Consider the following 18,645-nt stretch of genomic DNA (forward strand, 5'->3'; position numbering starts at 1 on the left):
TATAGGTTAAGTCCGTGGCTGAAGTCAACAGACAAACGCTCCAGCTGTTCCTCTATACTGGAATTGAATTTTCAGCAACTACAAAGGGAATAGAAAAAATCTTGTTGCATGATTTGATCATCAGCACAGACATCTCTGGCCACAGCAGTGGCTTACAGATACTTGGCTTGCCCCGAAACAAGACTGTCTGTTCATGAAACATGAGGCTTTCTTCTCTGCATAGGTTCTCCAATGGTTAGAGACAACATTAGTCAAATTATTCCAGGATAAGTAGTAAAAATAAACTCTTAGAAAAAAAGGTGCTATCTTGAACCTTAAATGGTTATTGGCTGTTCCCCATAGGAGAACCCTTTGATGAATCCTTTTTGGTTGGAAGTTGAAAACCCTTTTGGTTCCAGGTATAACTCTTTTGGGTTCCATGTAGAACCCTTTTCTACAGAGGGTTCTACATGGAACCCAAAAGGGTTCTACCCAGAACCAAAAAGGGTTATCCTATGGGGACAGTCGAAGAACCCTTTTGGAACCATCTTTTCTAAGAGTGTAGCATTGCATGAGCTCTGAGTGTTATCCCTCTCCCTGTGCTGCGGTACAACCCTTTCCTTTGAGGGCATGGTAATCTGCAGCTCTAAAATAGGAGTAATCATCATCCACTTAATTAGGCCCGTGACATTTGGCTGTCTTTTCTTGTATACAGTTATAAACTAATTTCACTATGGGTCTCTGAAAATATGTGATTTGTCGACAGTTGCATTACCATTTTCAATATTACAGTCATCGAATTAGTTAAAACACTCTAACTGATACAGCAGGGTAGTCAGGGGCGGCAAGGTAGCCTAGTGGTTACAGCGTTGGACTAGCAATCGAAAGGTTGCAAGTTCAAATCCCAGAGCTGACAAGGTACAAATCTGTCGTTCTGCCCCTGAACAAGGCACTGTTCCTAGGCCGTCATTGAAAATAAGAATTTGTTCTGCCTAGTAAAATAAAAAAAATACCAAAGTACCATGATTACCATGGTAAAATAGTTGTAAATCACCTTCCATTATGTTCTGAGAGAGTTGACTGTAATGGCAGTGAATATACTCACTTTGGGCAAATTACTATTACAGGCCAACTTTCCACTGCATGCTCAACATCTATCATTTTGGCCTAATGTTTTAATCCCTGATGGAGAAATGCCCTCTTTTCAGCATACATCTCTACCTCATATCCCTGAATCTGAATGCCCATCCATACATACATCCATCAAGTGGGTGTGTGACTGACTGGCACCCTGCCAGCTGCCATGTACCAGTCGTCAGTCTTTTTCACAGGGACTAGAACAATGGGGCTTTTAAAGCGGCAGCCATTTTGAGCAGGCTTGGGGCTTCCCGCAAAGTCAGTCCAGGCTCTAGGTAGTGGGACACAATGAGTTGTCTAATGTAGTAGTCAAAGATGTTGTCTGTTCCCTCAATCAGTCAAGCAATCAAATATATTTTATAAAGCCCTTTTTAAATCAGCAGTTGTCTCAAAGTGCTTTACAGATACCCATCTTAAAACCCCAGAGAGCAAGCAATGCAGACTATTTACATTCACCCCCAGTGCCTAGAAATACCAAGGAAGAAACCTATTGTGTACCTGTTTCCTTGGGAGTAGCCTATTGTATTCAGAGATCGGAGTCACTATTCCTCTATACTTATATTCATATTACTGAACTGGTCATTTGTAGGTGTAAAGTGACTGCATAGATAGTAAACAGCGAGTAGCAGCAGTGTAGAAACAAAGGGGGTGAATGTAAATAGTCTGGGTGGCCATTTTGATTAATTGTTCAGCCGTCTTATAGCTTGGGGGTAGAAGCTGTTAAGGAGCCTTTTGGACCTAGACTTGGCACTGCGGTACCGCTTGCCATGCGGTAGTAGAGAGAACAGTTTATGACTAGGGTGGCTGGAGTCTTTGACAATTTTTTGGGCCTTCCTCTGACACCGCCTAGTATATAGATCATGGATGGCAGGAAGCTTGGCCCCAGTGATGTACTGGGCCGTACGCACTACTCTCTGTAGCGCCTTACGGTCGGATGCCAAGCAGCTGCCATACCAGGCAGTGATGCAACCTGTCAGGATGCTCTCGATGGTGTAGCTGTAGAACTTTTTGAGGATCTGAGGACCCATGCCAAATCTTTTCAGTCTCCTGAGAGGGAAAAGGTGTTGTCGTGCCCTCTTCACAACTGTCTTGGTGTGTTTGGACCATGATAGTTTGTTGGTGATGTGGACACCAAGGAACTTGAAACTCTCGACCCGCTCCACTACAACCCTGTTGATGTGAATGGGGGTGTGTTCGGCCCTCCTTTTCCTGTAGTCCACGATCAGCTCCTTTGTCTTGCTCACGTTGAGGGAGATTATCCTGGCACCACACTGCCAGGTCTCTGACCGCCTGCCTATAGGATGTTCCATTGTTGTCGGTGATCAGGCCTATCACTGTTGTGTTGTCAGCAAACTTAAGGATGGTGTTGGAGTCGTGCTTGGCCACGCAGTCGTGGGTGAACAGGGAATACAGGAGGGGACTAAGCACTCACCGCTGAAGGGCCCCCGTGTTGAGGATCAGCGTGGCAGATGTGTTGTTGCCTACCCTTACCACCTGCAGGCGGCCCGTCAGGAAGTCCAGGATCCAGTTGCAGAGGGGGGTGTTTAGTCCCAGGGTCCTTAGCTTAGTAATGAGCTTTGTGGACACTATGGTGTTGAATGCTGAGCTGTAGTCAATGAACAGCATTCTCACATAGGTATTCCTTTTGTCCAGGTGGGAAAGGGCAGTGGGGAGTGCCATTGAGATTGTGATTACTGTTTTCTTGCTCAGTCTTACCGAAGAGGACGTGTTCACAGAAGAGGGCATGGCTGTTTTTCAGCTAGGGAGAATATCTCTGGTAACTGAAGGACTATTGACTCTGGACCCCATTCAGGAGTCTGATAACTGGCAACATTTCAAGTGCACACTAGCACTATGACCCCTCCCAAATACACAAACATAATTCAAACATATGTCCTTGTGTGTGAGAGGTCTATTTACCTATAATTGTTTTTCAAATTTTCTTTTCAGTAATGAGCTCCGTGAAGCTGACCATATAATGGCCTTTTGTGTTAAAGGGTAATTATCTTATGGCTCCTGCAGCAGTTAAAGAGATCAGGACATATTTGTTATTGTTTTACTTGCGGAGTAATTAGGCCATGGTTGTATATCAATAGCACATTATACAATGTTCCGGTTGGAGTTGTGATTTACCACTACACAAAGTGTATTGGGTATACTTTTTAATGTACACAGATAAAATGAGTATACTGTACATGAGGGAATATTTCAATAGATATTATATGATATGATGAGAACTTTGTTTTTACCATCAGGGCACCCAAGTATGTAAGAACCGAATCCAAGCAATAAAATATTGTATTAAGTGTCCAGCTCACTGGGGAAACTATAGCATGTGTTTTCTGTGTACAGTGGTTTGAGAAAGTATTCACCCCCCTTGGCATTTTTACTATTTTCTTGCCTTACAACCTGCAATTATTGTATCATTTGATTTACACAACATGCCTACCCCTTTGAAGATGCAAAATATTTTTTATTGTGAAACAAACAAGAAATAAGACAAAAAAAACAGAACTTGAGCGTGCATAACTTGACTTCGACGATGTCATCTATAAAATAGCCTCCAACACTCTACTCAACAAATTGGATGCTGTCTATCACAGTGACATCCGTTTTGTCACCAAAGCACCATATACTACCCACCACTGCGACCTGTATGCTCTCGTTGGCTGGCCCTCGCTTCATATTCGTCGCCAAACCCACTGGCTCCAGGTCATCTATAAGTCTTTGCTTGGTAAAGCACCACCTTATCTCAGCTCACTGGTCACCATAGCAGCACCCACCCGTAGCACGCGCTCCAGCAGGTATATTTCACTGGTCATCCCCAAAGCCCACACCTACTTTGGCCGCCTTTCCTTCCAGTTCTCTGCTGCCAATGACTGGAACAAATTACAAAAATCCCTGAAGTTGGAGACTCATATCTCCCTCACTAACTTTAAGCGTCAGCTGTCAGAGCAGCTTACCGATCGCTGCAGCTGTACACAGCCCATCTGTAAATAGTCCATCCAACCAACCATATACCATATACTCATCCACATATTTGTTTTTCTGCTCTTTTGCACACCAGTATTTCTACTTGCACATCCTCATCTGCACATATATCACTCCTGTGTAAATTGCTAAATTGTAATTACTTCGCCACTATTGGCCTATTTATTGCCTTACCTCCTTACTTCATTCGCACACACTGTATTCAGATTTTTCTATTGTGTTATTGAATGTACGATTGTTTATCCCATGTGTAACTCTGTTTTTGTCACACTGCTTTGCTTTATCTTGGCCAAGTCGTAGTTGTAAATGAGAACTTGTTCTCAACTGGCCTACTTTGTTAAATAAAGGTGAAATATATATATTTTTTTAAACATTCCCCCCCAAAGTCAATACTTTGTAGAGCCCCCTTTTGCAGCAGCTACAGCTGCAAGTCTCTTGGGGTATATCTCTATAAGCTTGGCACATCTAGCCACTGGGATTTTTGCCCATTCTTCAAGGCAAAACTGCTCAAGCTCCTTCAAGTTGGATGGGTTCCGCTGGTGTACAGCAATCTTTAAGTCATACCACAGATTCTCAATTTGATTGAGGTCTGTGCTTTGACTAGGCCATTCCAAGACATTGAAATGTTTCCCCTTAAACCACTCGAGTGTTGCTTTAGCAGTATGCTTAGGGTCATTGTCCTGCTGGAAGGTGAACCTCCGTCTCAGTCTCAAATCTTTTGAAGACTGAAACAGGTTTCCCTCAAGAATTTCCCTGTATTTCGCGTCATCCATCAGTCCTTGAATTCTGACCAGTTTCCCAGTCCCTGCTGACGAAAAACATCCCCACAGCATGATGCTGCCACCACCATGCTTTACTGTGGGTAAGGTGTTCTCGGGGTAATGAGAGTTGTTGGTTTTGCGCCAGACATAGCATTTTCCTTGATGGGCAAAAAGCTCAATTTTTGTCTCATCTGACCAGAGTACCTTCTTCCATATGTGTGGGGAGTCTCCCACATGCCGTTTGGCGAACAACAAACGTGTTTGCAAATTTTTTTCTTAAGCAATGTCTTTTTTCTGGCCACTCATCCGTAAAGCCCAGCTCTGTGGAGTGTACAGCTTAAAGTGGTCCTATGGATAGATACTCCAATCTCTGCTGTGGAGCTTTGCAGCTCCTTCAGGGTTATCTTTGGTGTCTTCATTGCCTCTCTGATTAATGCCCTCCTTGCCTGGTCTGTGAGTTTTGGTGGGCGGCCCTCTCTTGGCAGGTTTGTTGTGGTGCCATATTCTTTCCATTTTTTAATAATGGATTTAATGGTGCTCTGTGGGATGTTCAAAGTTTCAGGTATTTTTTTATAACCCAACCCTGATCTGTACTTCTCCACAACTTTTCCCCTGAACTTTTTGGAGAGCTCCTTGGTCTTTATGGTGCCCCTTGCTTGGTGGTGCCCCTTGCTTGGTGGTGCTGCAGACTCTGGGGCCTTTCAGAACGTGTGTGTGTGTGTGTGTGTGTGTGTGTGTGTGTGTGTGTGTGTGTGTGAGATATATACTGAGATCATGTGACACTTAGATTGCACACAGGTGGACTTTATTTAACTAATTATGTGACTTCTGAAGGTAATTGGTTGCACCAGATCTTATTTAGGGGCTTCAGAGCAAAGGGGTGAATACATATGCACACACCACTTTTCTGTTTTTTATTTTGTAGATTTTTTTTAAACATGTTATTTTTTTTTATTTCACTTCACCAATTTGGACTATTTTGTGTATGTCCCTTACATGAAATCCAAATAAAAATCAATTTAAATTACAAGTTGTAATGCAACAAAATTGGAAAAACACCAAGGGGGATGAATACTTTTGCAAGGCACTGTATATCTGAAGATGATGTCACTAGAGGATAATGATTATCCAATACGTTCTCATTATAACCAAGTGAGCAAGCACCCCACTGAGATAAGCAATCAGACAGAACACAATATAAACACCCTTCAGTATGGGACTAGATTAGTGTCTTATTATGTCATTACTATGTAATACCATGGTAACATGAATTATAGCAACCACATTTGTTTCCTGCTTTCCTTTGATTGTTATGTTTGGGTGGATCAGTAACTGAATGCCTGGTCTTATCATAAGTTCAAGTTCCCCCATGGCAATATGATAAACATGATTTTGCTTGATATGGTGCCACTTTTTTGAGGATCATAATTGGCGGAGTGAACATACTTTAGAGGTCTCACATCATCAGAGTTACATTAAAGATGACCTCGGACTCCATCAGCCGTATCACAGTAAATGTACTGAGAGCACATAAGATCGTTCAGTTGCACAGAGGAGCTGATACACTCTTGGGGTAACATTGATAATGAACATACCGTCTATATTAGTAACAAAGGGCACAGTGTTCGCCTACATAATATTGTCAACACAGATTCAACTAGAATATTTTCTTTCATAAAATGTAAGTTGCCTTCATTAGGCTACTTTGGTTTATTGGTATATTCGGATCCCCATTAGCTTTTGCCGAAGCAGCAGCTATTCTTCCTGGGGTCCATAAAACACGAGGAAAACAAGAGCAAAACTTACTGTTATTGATGTTGTCCTGCAGTATACGCACAATTCCTTTCTAAGGGTCCCAGAGGCTAGTAAACAGTGTTGGGGTGACATACTCATATATATATACTGCTAAAAAAAATAAAGGGAACACTTAAACAACACAATGTAACTCCAAGTCAATCACACTTCTGTGAAATCAAACTGTCCACTTAGGAAGCGACACTGATTGACAATACATTTCACATGCTGTTGTGCAAATGGAATAGACAACAGGTGTAAATTATAGGCAATTAGCAAGACACCCCCAATAAAGGAGTGGTTCTGCAGGTGGTAACCACAGACCACTTCTCAGTTCCTATGCTTCCTGGCTGATGTTTTGGTCACTTTTGAATGCTGGCGGTGCTTTCACTCTAGTGGTAGCATGAGATGGAGTCTACAACCCACACAAGTGGCTCAGATAGTGCAGCTCATCCAGGATGGCACATCAATGCGAGCTGTGGCAAGAAGGTTTGCTGTGTCTGTTAGCGTAGTGTCCAGAGCATGGAGGCGCTACCAGGAGACAGGCCAGTACATCAGGAGACGTGGAGGAGGCCGTAGGAGGGCAACAACCCAGCAGCAGGACCGCTACCTCTGCCTTTGTGCAAGGAGGAGCACTGCCAGAGCCCTGCAAAATGACCTCCGGCAGGCCACAAATGTGCATGTGTCTGCTCAAACGGTCAGAAACAGACTCCATGAGGGTGGTATGAGGGCCCGACGTCCACAGGTGGGGGTTGTGCTTACAGCCCAACACCGTGCAGGACGTTTGGCATTTGCCAGAGAACACCAAGATTGGCAAATTCGCCACTGGCGCCCTGTGCTCTTCACAGATGAAAGCAGGTTCACACTGAGCACATGTGACAGACGTGACAGTCTGGAGACGCCGTGGAGAACATTCTGCTGCCTGCAACATCCTCCAGCATGACCGGTTTGGCGGTGGGTCAGTCATGGTGTGGGGTGGCATTTCTTTGGGGGGCCGCACAGCCCTCCATGTGCTCGCCAGAGGTAGCCTGACTGCCATTAGGTACCGAGATGAGATCCTCAGACCCCTTGTGAGACCATATGCTGGTGCAGATGGCCCTGGGTTCCTCCTAATGCAAGACAATGCTAGACCTCATGTGGCTGGAGTGTGTCAGCAGTTCCTGCAAGAGGAAGGCATTGATGCTATGGATTGGCCCGCCCGTTCCCCAGACCTGAATCCAATTGAGCACATCTGGGACATCATGTCTCGCTCCATCCACCAACGCCACGTTGCACCACAGACTGTCCAGGAGTTGGCAGATGCTTTAGTCCAGGTCTGGGAGGAGATCCCTCAGGAGACCATCCGCCACCTCATCAGGAGCATGCCCAGGCGTTGTAGGGAGGTCATACAGGCACGTGGAGGCCACACACACTACTGAGCCTCATTTTGACTTGTTTTAAGGACATTACATCAAAGTTGGATCAGCCTGTAGTGTGGTTTTCCACTTTAATTTTGAGTGTGACTCCAAATCCAGACCTCCATGGGTTGATAAATTGGATTTCCATTGATTATTTTTGTGTGATTTTGTTGTCAGCACATTCAACTATGTAAAGATAAAAGTATTTAATAAGAATATTTCATTCATTCAGATCTAGGATGTGTTATTTTAGTGTTCCCTTTATTTTTTTGAGCAGTGTATATTACCATTACAATCTCACAGGGTTGGCCAAGGTCCAAGTGCTCCTTTGATTTGGACAAGCCCTCCAGAAGTACTTTTTTATAAATGATTGATTTGGGGGCAAATCTAACTGTTTTCAGTAGATCACTGTAACACCAGCCATGGCTTCTCCTGTAAATACTTTGTTCTCCCTTTTCCAATTATTATCCTTGCAAATAAGTGTAATCTTTTCACCATATGGAGCAATTTGGATCCAGACCAAAATATGCCAAGTTATCAGCAAAAAATGCTTCTTTACTGGTTTCCCTGTTGGCTTCTCTCTCCCATATGGCTGATCCTGACCATGTACAGTATGTAAATGTTTGCGTTGACTTCCCTTGGTAACGTACTGCTATCATTTATGATTTGCTGTGCAGTGCAATAAAGCAGCCAGGGTGAGGGCAAGGTTGGGGCACTGACCCTCTAGGTGAATAAAAATGTCCAACAATCAATGTGTTGCTTTCTCTTGCAGTCTCAGCAGAAATGCATCGTAATCTTTGCGTTGGTGTGCTGTTTCGCCGTGCTGGTGGCCTTGATCTTCTCAGCGGTGGATGTCTGGGGAGAGGATGAAGACGGTATAACAGAGGAGAACTGTAACAAGAACTGCAGGTGAGATATCCTCCAGCCATAACAATCTCTCAATTCCCAGGGCCCAGTTTTTCAAAAGTTATCTTTATGAATTTCACCTAGGATAGGATCAAATGGAGAGAGAATGAATGAATGGAATGGTAATCCCCATTTAAATCAATGATCTGTCCGTTCTATTCATTCTATTTCTATGCATTTAATCCTAAATCCAGATAATGTTTGAAAAACTAGGCCCAGGTGATATTCACTTGCCTCTATACACTGTCAATCAAGTACACTATATATACAAAAGTATGTAGACACCCCTTCAAATAGTGGATTCGGCTATTTCAGTCACACCCATTGCTGACAGGTGTATAAAATGAGCACACAGCAATGCAATCTCCATTGACAAACATTGGCAGTAGAATGGCCTTACTGAAGAGCTCAGTGACTTTCAAAGTGGCAACGTCATAGGATGCCAACTTTCCAACAAGTCAAGTTTGTCAAATTTCTGCCCTGCTAAAGGTGCCCTGGTCAACTGTAAGCGCTGTTTTTGGGAAGTGGAAACGTTTTGGAGCAACAACGGCTCAGCCGCAAAGTGATAGGCCACACAAGTTCACAGATCTGGAACGCAGAGTGCTGAAAAATCATCTGTCCTCGGCTGCAATACCAACTACCGAGTTCCAAACTACCTCTGGCAGCAACGTAAGCACAATAACTGTTCGTTGGGAGCTTCAGGAAATGGGTTTCCATGGCCGAGCAGCCGCACACAAGCCTAAGATCACCATGCACAATGCCAAGCATCGGCTGGAGTGGTGTAAACTTCACCGCCATTGGACTCTGGAGCAGTGGAAATGCATTCTCTGGAGTGATGACAGCAAATGCTCTGGCAAACAAATAAACAAAACACCATCCAACCTGGAACTGAGTGAGAAATGCTTAGTCAGAAGCAATTTTTTTACTTTCAAAAGCCAAGAAGAAAAATAAACTACATTGATATATTTAACTTTATAAGGACTGAACGCTATGGCTACAAAGCTTGCTAGGACAAAGAGCTACAACTTCAATTAGCACTGACGTGTGAAGCGAGATGTGTCGATGCCTCTGAGCCCAACAAATGGCCGGCTACCCCACCCAAATCCAGAGGCCTCGAAGCCCCCTCCTGATGTTCAGGACCATCCACTGGCATTTTCTACAAGAAATCTGCCTCCAGAAATAAAAGATTCTCCCAAGTGGGTGTGACACATACTCCATTTGCCTGCTGCACTGCTGCTTGGATTCCACCTGGCGATCTGTTCAACGTCTGCCCTGGTTGTCTCCCCCTGTCTGGTACAGGTACACCCCCCCCCCCCCAGATCATGTGACACTTAGATTGCACACAGGTGGACTTTATTAAACAAATTATGTGACTTCTGAAGGTAATTTGTTGCACCAGATCTTATTTAGGGGCTTCATAGCAAAGGGGTGAATACGTCTGCACACACCACTTTTCTGTTTTTATTTTGTAGAATTTTTTGAAACAGGTTTTTTTTTTTTTTCACTTCACCAATTTGGACTATTTTGTGTATGTCCCTTACATGAAATCCAAATAAAAATCAATTTAAATTACAAGTTGTAATGCAACAAAATTGGAAAAACACCAAGGGGGATGAATACTTTTGCTTGGCACTGTATATCTGAAGATGATGTCACTAGAGGATAATGATTATCCAATACGTTCTCATTATAACCAAGTGAGCAAGCACCCCACTGAGATAAGCAATCAGACAGAACACAATATAAACACCCTTCAGTATGGGACTAGATTAGTGTCTAATTATTATGTCATTACTATGTAATACCATGGTAACATGAATTATAGCAACCACATTTGTTTCCTGCTTTCCTTTGATTGTTATGTTTGGGTGGATCAGTAACTGAATGCCTGGTCTTATCATAAGTTCAAGTTCCCCCATGGCAATATGATAAACATGATTTAGCTTGATAGAGCAAAAGAGAAGGACATTTGAAATTCTGAGCAACAATGTATAATTCGCTTTTGAATGTATTCATTCTAAATCCACATTTCCCCAGTTCAAAGTCGGCGTATCTTTCTATGGACGCATGGTGTAGATCAAATGATGCCACTTTTTTGAGGATCATAATTGGCGGAGTGAACATACTTTAGAGGTCTCACGTCATCAGTGTTACATTAAAGATGACCTCGGACTCCGTCAGCCGTATCACAGTAAATGTACTGGGAGCACATAAGATCGTTCAGTTGCACAGAGGAGCTGATACACTCTAGGGGTAACATTGATAATGAACATACCGTCTATATTAGTAACAAAGGGCACAGTGTTCGCCTACATAATATTGTCAACACAGATTCAACTAGAATATTTTCTTTCATAAAATGTAAGTTGCCTTCATTAGGCTACTTTGGTTTATTGGTATATTCGGATCTCCATTAGCTTTTGCCGAAGCAGCAGCTATTCTTCCTGGGTCCACAAAACACGAGGAAAACAAGAGCAAAACTTACTGTTATTGATGTTGTCCTGCAGTATACGCACAGTTCCTTTCTAAGGGTCCCAGAGGCTAGTAAACAGTGTTGGGGTGACATACTCATATATACTGCTCAAAAAAATAAAGGGAACACTTAAACAACACATCCTAGATCTGAATGAAAGAAATAATCTTATTAAATACTTTTTTCTTTACATAGTTGAATGTGCTGACAACAAAATCACACAAAAATAATCAATGGAAATCCAATTTATCAACCCATGGAGGTCTGGATTTGGAGTCACACTCAAAATTAAAGTGGAAAACCACACTACAGGCTGATCCAACTTTGATGTAATGTCCTTAAAACAAGTCAAAATGAGGCTCAGTAGTGTGTGTGGTCTCCACGTGCCTGTATGACCTCCCTACAACGCCTGGGCAAGCTCCTGATGAGGTGGCAGATGGTCTCCTGAGGGATCTCCTCCCAGACCTGGACTAAAGCATCCGCCAACTCCTGGACAGTCTGTGGTGCAACGTGGTGTTGGTGGATGGAGCGAGACATGATGTCCCAGATGTGCTCAATTGGATTCAGGTCTGGGGAACGGGCGGGCCAGTCCATAGCATCAATGCCTTCCTCTTGCAGGAACTGCTGACACACTCCAGCCACATGAGGTCTAGCATTGTCATGCATTAGGAGGAACCCAGGGCCAACCGCACCAGCATATGGTCTCACAAGGGGTCTGAGGATCTCATCTCGGTACCTAATGGCCGTCAGGCTACCTCTGGCGAGCACATGGAGGGCTGTGCGGCCACCCAAAGAAATGCCACCCCACACCATGACTGACCCACCGCCAAACCGGTCATGCTGGAGGATGTTGCAGGCAGCAGAACGTTCTCCACGGCGTCTCCAGACTCTGTCACGTCTGTCACATGTGCTCAGTGTGAACCTGCTTTCATCTGTGAAGAGCACAGGGCGCCAGTGGCGAATTTGACAATCTTGGTGTTCTCTGGCAAATGCCAAACGTCCTGCACGGTGTTGGGCTGTAAGCACAACCCCCACCTGTGGATGTCGGGCCCTCATACCACCCTCATGGAGTCTGTTTCTGACCGTTTGAGCAGACACATGCACATTTGTGGCCTGCTGGAGGTCATTTTGCAGGGCTCTGGCAGTGCTCCTCCTGCTCCTCCTTGCACAAAGGCGGAGGTAGCGGTCCTGCTGCTGGGTTGTTGCCCTCCTACGGCCTCCTCCACGTCCCCTGATGTACTGGCCTGTCTCCTGGTAGCGCCTCCATGCTCTGGACACTACGCTGACAGACACAGCAAACCTTTCTGCCACAGCTCGCATTGATGTGCCATCCTGGATAAGCTGCACTACCTGAGCCACTTGTGTGGGTTGTAGACTCCGTCTCATGCTACCACAAGAGTGAGAGCACCGCCAGCATTCAGAAGTGACCAAAACATCAGCCAGGAAGCATAGGAACTGAGAAGTGGTCTGTGGTTACCACCTGCAGAACCACTCCTTTATTGGGGGTGTCTTGCTAATTGCCTATAATTTCCACCTGTTGTCTATTCCATTTGCACAACAGCATGTGAAATTTATTGTCAATCAATGTTGCTTCCTAAGTGGACAGTTTGATTTCACAGAAGTGTGATTGACTTGGAGTTACATTGTGTTGTTTAAGTGTTCCCTTTATTTTTTTGAGCAGTATATATATATATATATATATATATATATATATATATATATATATATATATATATATATATATATATATATATATATATATATATATATATATATATATATATATATATATATATATATCATAAGCCAAGACCTTTATGAGGCAGGGATCTTGTATTGCTTGTATTCAGGAAGTCTGCTTCAGGGGGAAAATTTGATTAATTTAAACCTGGATTAGGGCACATAGGCCTTGTAAACAGAATATTTCATCAAATTAATATCCTGTGTGCAGGATAAACTTCTGTGCTGCGTCAGATGTTTTCCAAGATTAGGGCTACAGCGTGCCAGAGAGGAGTTCATAATGATCGACATGGTGGTGCTGCTTCCTTCCTTCTGACTTTGTAAGCTGTCAGCATTTGGAGCCACTGTTGACCAGTGCTACATGTCACTGCTGTTAACTTGGTCTATTTCAGGACCTACTGTAGCTTGCCATGTCTGATCCCATTGGCTCTTGCTGTCTTAGCATTAATTGTCTGGGATTATGTATGTAATGCTGTTTTAGAATGATTGGGGTTCTGTTCATGATGAAATGTTGCCATGCCAGAGCTTAGTGAACGTAATGTTCTGTGAGCAGGATGGGGGCTGATAGCATCTCTCTACAGCTCTTTCACTTCAAGAGTGCTGAAGTACTTTTCAGACTAATAATTTGAGGGGTGCATATATTTGTTATTTTACACACAAATGTAATGGAACTATGTTTCTTGCATATCCCAACTCCCCCGGAGACACCCTGAGGGAGTTGGTGTTACGTCCAGGGTCACCAATTGTACAGCGCCCCTGGAGCAATTAGGGTTAAGTGTCTTGCTCTTATTTATTTTACCACCAGATAAGTCGACTGAGAACACATTCTCATTTACAGCAACAACCTGGGGAATAGTTACAGGGGATGGGGGGGTGATGAATGAGCTAATTGGAAGCTGGGGATGATTAGGTAGCCATGATGATAGGAAGGCATATTGGGACTATAGCCAGGAGACTGGGGTTAATGCCCCTACTCTTACAATAAGTGCCATGGGATCTTTAGTGACCACAGACAGTCAGGACACCTGTTTAACGTCCCATCTGAAGACGGCACCGTACACAGGCCAATATTTTTTTCAGACCAGAGGAAAGATCAAATCAAATTTATTTATATAGCCCTTCTTACATCAGCTGATATCTCAAAGTGCTGTACAGAAACCCAGCCTAAAACCCAAAACAGTAAGCAATACAGGTGTAGAAGCACGGTTCTTCCTACACCACTTCCAGCAGTATCTGGTTTCCCATTCAGAGACTGACCAGGACCAATCCTGCTTAGCTTCAGAGGCAAGCCAGCAGTGGGATGCAGTGTGGTTTGCTTGCTCAAGGGCACAGCGGCATATGTTTTACCTTGTAGACTCTGGTATACTATTTGAGCTCCTATTTCCTGTCTCGCATGAGTAATGTCAAATTGTCAACCTATACCCGATTGTCAAACTGCGCACACTGCAATACAAGGTGTATTAAGCTATTAGTGTCTAACATCAACTAATGCATTATCGCAATGATATTCTACCTCACAACTTTAGGTTAATCCAAAGATTCCTGTAGCCAATTAGATGTGATCATATTGTGCATTGCTGTACTTGTCTAACAGCTGGTATTGAATGTCTGTTGACGAGGTACATATTGATCCAAGGCTGTGTAGTGGCAGACTTGAAACTAAATAATGTAGGTTCCGGATGGTGATGGACCTAGAAAAGGGTTACTGGTCTCATTTACTGGTAGACCTTATATTTGAATCAATCTATGGAATCCACTGCTCCTGATAATGCAGTAGGAGAATTAGACTGTTTATTTACTTCGTACAAGACTTTATACATGGAAGTCCCCATCAAATGTTTGTTTTAATGTCACCTAAACTGTATAATGAATCAAGGGGCATAAGAACAGTTTGTCAAACATGTATTTTTCGCTACTAATTACCAGTGCAGTCAGTATTCACCCAGTGCCCTATAAAGGAATGATGACTGTTTACTATTTCTGGCAGACCTTCAATCAGTAGCATCCAAGACTACCTGGGTCATATTCTATACAGTAACCAAACAGGCTATCACGTCCTGACCATAGAGAGCTCTTATTTTCTATGGTAGAGTAGGTCAGGGCGTGACTGGGGTTTTTTCTAGTTATTATTTTCTATGTGGGGTTCTAGTTTAGTTTTTCCATGTTTTGGTGATTTGTATGATTCCCAATTAGAGGCAGCTGGTTATCGTAGGCTCTAATTGGGGATCATACTTAAGTAGCATTTTTCCACCTGTGGGTTATGGGATATTGTTTATGTGTAGTTGCATTGTCGTCACGTTTCATTTATTCTTTATTGTTTTTGTATTTTGTTAAGTTTCACTTTCTAATAAAGATGTGGAACGCTACTCACGCTGCGCCTTGGTCCGTTTCTACAAACGAGCGTGACACAGGCTCAAAGTTCTGCCAGCATCTGGAGTCTGAATTAATGGATTGTCTAAGCCACTGACAGCAGTATGATAACTCAATGAAACTCCAGGGCTGAAACATACTAAATCCAGTCTCAGGCCCAGGCTGTGAGATCCTTACATTTTATTTCTGGAATTTATCCCGATATATACAGTACCAGTCAAAAGTCTGGACACACTTACTTACTCATTCAAGTCTTTTTCTTTCTTTTTTACTATTTTCTACATTGCAGAATAATAGTGTGAAGACATCAAAACTATGAAATAACACATATGGAATCATGTAGTAACCAAGAAAGTGTTAAACAAATCTTTGAGATTCTTCAAAGTAGCCACCTTTTGCCTTGATGACAGCTTTGCACACTATTGGCATTCTCTCAACCAGCTTCATGAGGTAGTCACCTGGAATGCATTTCAATTAACAGGTGTGCCTTGTTAAAAGTTAAATTTGTGGAACTTCTTTCCTTCCTAATGTGTTTGACCCAGTCAGTTGTGTTGTGACAAGGTAGGGGTGGTATACAGAAGAAAGCCCTCTTTGGTAAAAGACCAAGTCCATATTATGGCAAGAACAGCTAAAAATAAGCAAAGAAAAATTACAATCCATCATTACTTTAAGACATGAAGGCCAGTCAATTCAGAAAATGTCAAGAACTTTGAAAGTATCTTCAAGTGCAGTTGCAAAAACCATCAAGCGCCATGATGAAATTGGCTCCTATGAGGACCGCCACAGCTAAGGAAGACCCAGAGATGGTTCTGCTGCAGAGGATAAGTTCATTAGAGTTACCAGCCTCAGAAATTGCAGTCGAAATAAATGCTTTAGAGTTCAAGTAACAGACACAACATCAACTGTTCAGAGGAGACTGCGTGAATCAGGCCTTCATGGTCGAATTGCTGCAAAGAAACCACTAAAGGACACCAATAAGAAGAAGAGATTTGCTTGGGCCAGGAAACACAAGCAATGGACATTAGACCAGTGGAAATCTGTCCTTTTGGTCTGATGAGTCCAAATTAGATTTTTGCTTACAACCGCTGTGTTTTTGTGAAACGCAGAGTAGGTGAACGGATGATCTCTGCATGTGTAGTTTCCACTGTGAAGCATAGAGGAGGAGGTGTGATGGTGTGGGGGTGCTTTGCTGTGACACTTAACCAGCATGGCTACCACAGCATTCGGCAGCGACATGCCATTCCATCTGGTTTGGGCTTAGTGGGAATATCATTTGTTTTTCAACAGGACAATGACCCAACACATCTCCAGGCTGTGTAAGGGCTATTTGACCAAGAAGGAGAGTGATGGAGGGCTGCATCAGATGACCTGGCCTCCACAATCTCCCGACCTCAATCCAATTGAGATGGGTTGGGATGAGTTGGACCGCAGAGTGAAGGAAAAGCAGCCAACAAGTGCTCAGCATATGTGGGAACTGCTTCAAGATTTGTTGGAAAAGCATTCCAGGTGAAGCTGGTTGAGTGAATGCCAAGAGTGTGCAAAGCTGTCATCAAGGCAAAGGGTGGCTACTTTGAAGAATCTCAAAGATTTGTTTAACACTTATATTTTAAAATACATTCTGATTTTTACACCTTTTTTGGTTACTACATGATTCCATATGTGTTATTTCATATTTTTGATGTCTTAAAGAAAAACCCTTGAATGAGTAGGTGTCCAAACTTTTGACTGGTACTGTATCTGTATTTGAGTATTCCCAGCAATTGTATTTTTTTTATTTTACCTTTATTTTACCAGGCAAGTCAATTAAGAACAAATTCGGCCTGGCAAGCGGCATAAGGCCTCCTGTGGGGCAATGGGGGTGGGGATTTAAAGTGTAAGACAAGACGGACAACACCAATATATCAGACATTTGTAATGGCATTGCAATAATGCATAATAATATTTTTTTCATGACTTACGTCATCGTACTATATATGAATTTGCCTATTCCTATTGGGATGTCATAAAGAATACATGAAAACACTGTGATCAATTCCAGGCATATCTAGCTAGTCATCCATCATGGGTCTCATTCACATTCACAGAGCCTTGGCTGCTACTATCAAAATAGTTTCCACCATTTAACATGCCAGTCTGCTCCAGTGTGTCTGCCTGGACAGGCTTCCTGCCCGTTGGCAGAGCCGTTGGGTTTAACTGGACTTCTTCGTTAGCAGCTCTGTGCGTGTCATGGATGCACCACTGAAGGATATCAACAACACTGAAATCAGCCTTTCAGATAGGTGGGAGAGATTTCATTGTCATTCCGGAGATTTAAAACTTTAGCTTTCACTTTGAAAATTACTGAAGTTTCCTCCACTTGGGTATCAAGTAATACACACGGCTGCACATTGGGATTTCAAATGAGTGTGGCCTAATGTGCACGCAGTGTAAATAAATCTATGGACATCCTTAGTGCTGAAACAAATGCTCTCCTCACTTTACAGATACCTGCTTGCTGTTAGAGGCATACATAATCCCCATGCATTATTTATTGAGTGAAATGGGTTGTTTTTTCTCATTAAGATGACATGTTCTTCTTCCCTGGTTTTCTCATTATGAGATGGTTAGTATCTATCTGTCCTATTTGGTGTGGTGCCACTTTTGTGTTTCTAATTCTAATGGTAAATAATGCATGGACTGACTGTTCATTTTATCAGTCTCTGAATCTTGCATGCTATTTCCAGGGTTTGCTTGTTTGTGTGTTATTGCATTTTGGCTATTCATGTTTTAGAGATTTAAAGTTTACAGAATAATCTACCATACTTTCTTGATCCTAACCTAAATCAATCCAAGTTCATTTCACAAACATTTGTTTGACTACCATTCTCTTTGGGATATGTAGTGTTTGACTACCATTCTCTTTGGGATATGTAGTGTTTGACTACCATTCTCTTTGGGATATGTAGTGCTTTCCTTATGGAACATATGAACACCTTAGTGTCCTTTACCATATTCATTTTTCTCCAACGTCATGACCTGATTTCAAGTGGTTAGTCACACAGTCACTGATTCTGATACGCCACCGGTTAGTTTGGTTTTGCAGCACTGACGGTATTTT

At 42.8% G+C, this 18,645-nt stretch overlaps 1 protein-coding gene across 1 annotated transcript in view; it reads left to right on the forward strand.

The window, feature by feature from the left end:
* LOC106577123 (inactive phospholipase D5) overlaps positions 1 to 18,645 on the forward strand; it is a 54,285-nt gene that overhangs the window by 13,872 nt on the left and 21,768 nt on the right. The window contains exon 2 of the mRNA XM_014154873.3: positions 8,832 to 8,968. Within this exon, the coding sequence (XP_014010348.1) occupies positions 8,832 to 8,968 (137 nt within the window). The remainder of the gene's footprint in view (positions 1 to 8,831; positions 8,969 to 18,645) is intronic.

The sequence above is a fragment of the Salmo salar genome, chromosome 18 (genome assembly GCF_965601325.2).
Source record: "Salmo salar chromosome 18, fSalSal1, whole genome shotgun sequence".
NCBI classification, from domain to species: Eukaryota; Metazoa; Chordata; class Actinopteri; order Salmoniformes; family Salmonidae; genus Salmo; species Salmo salar.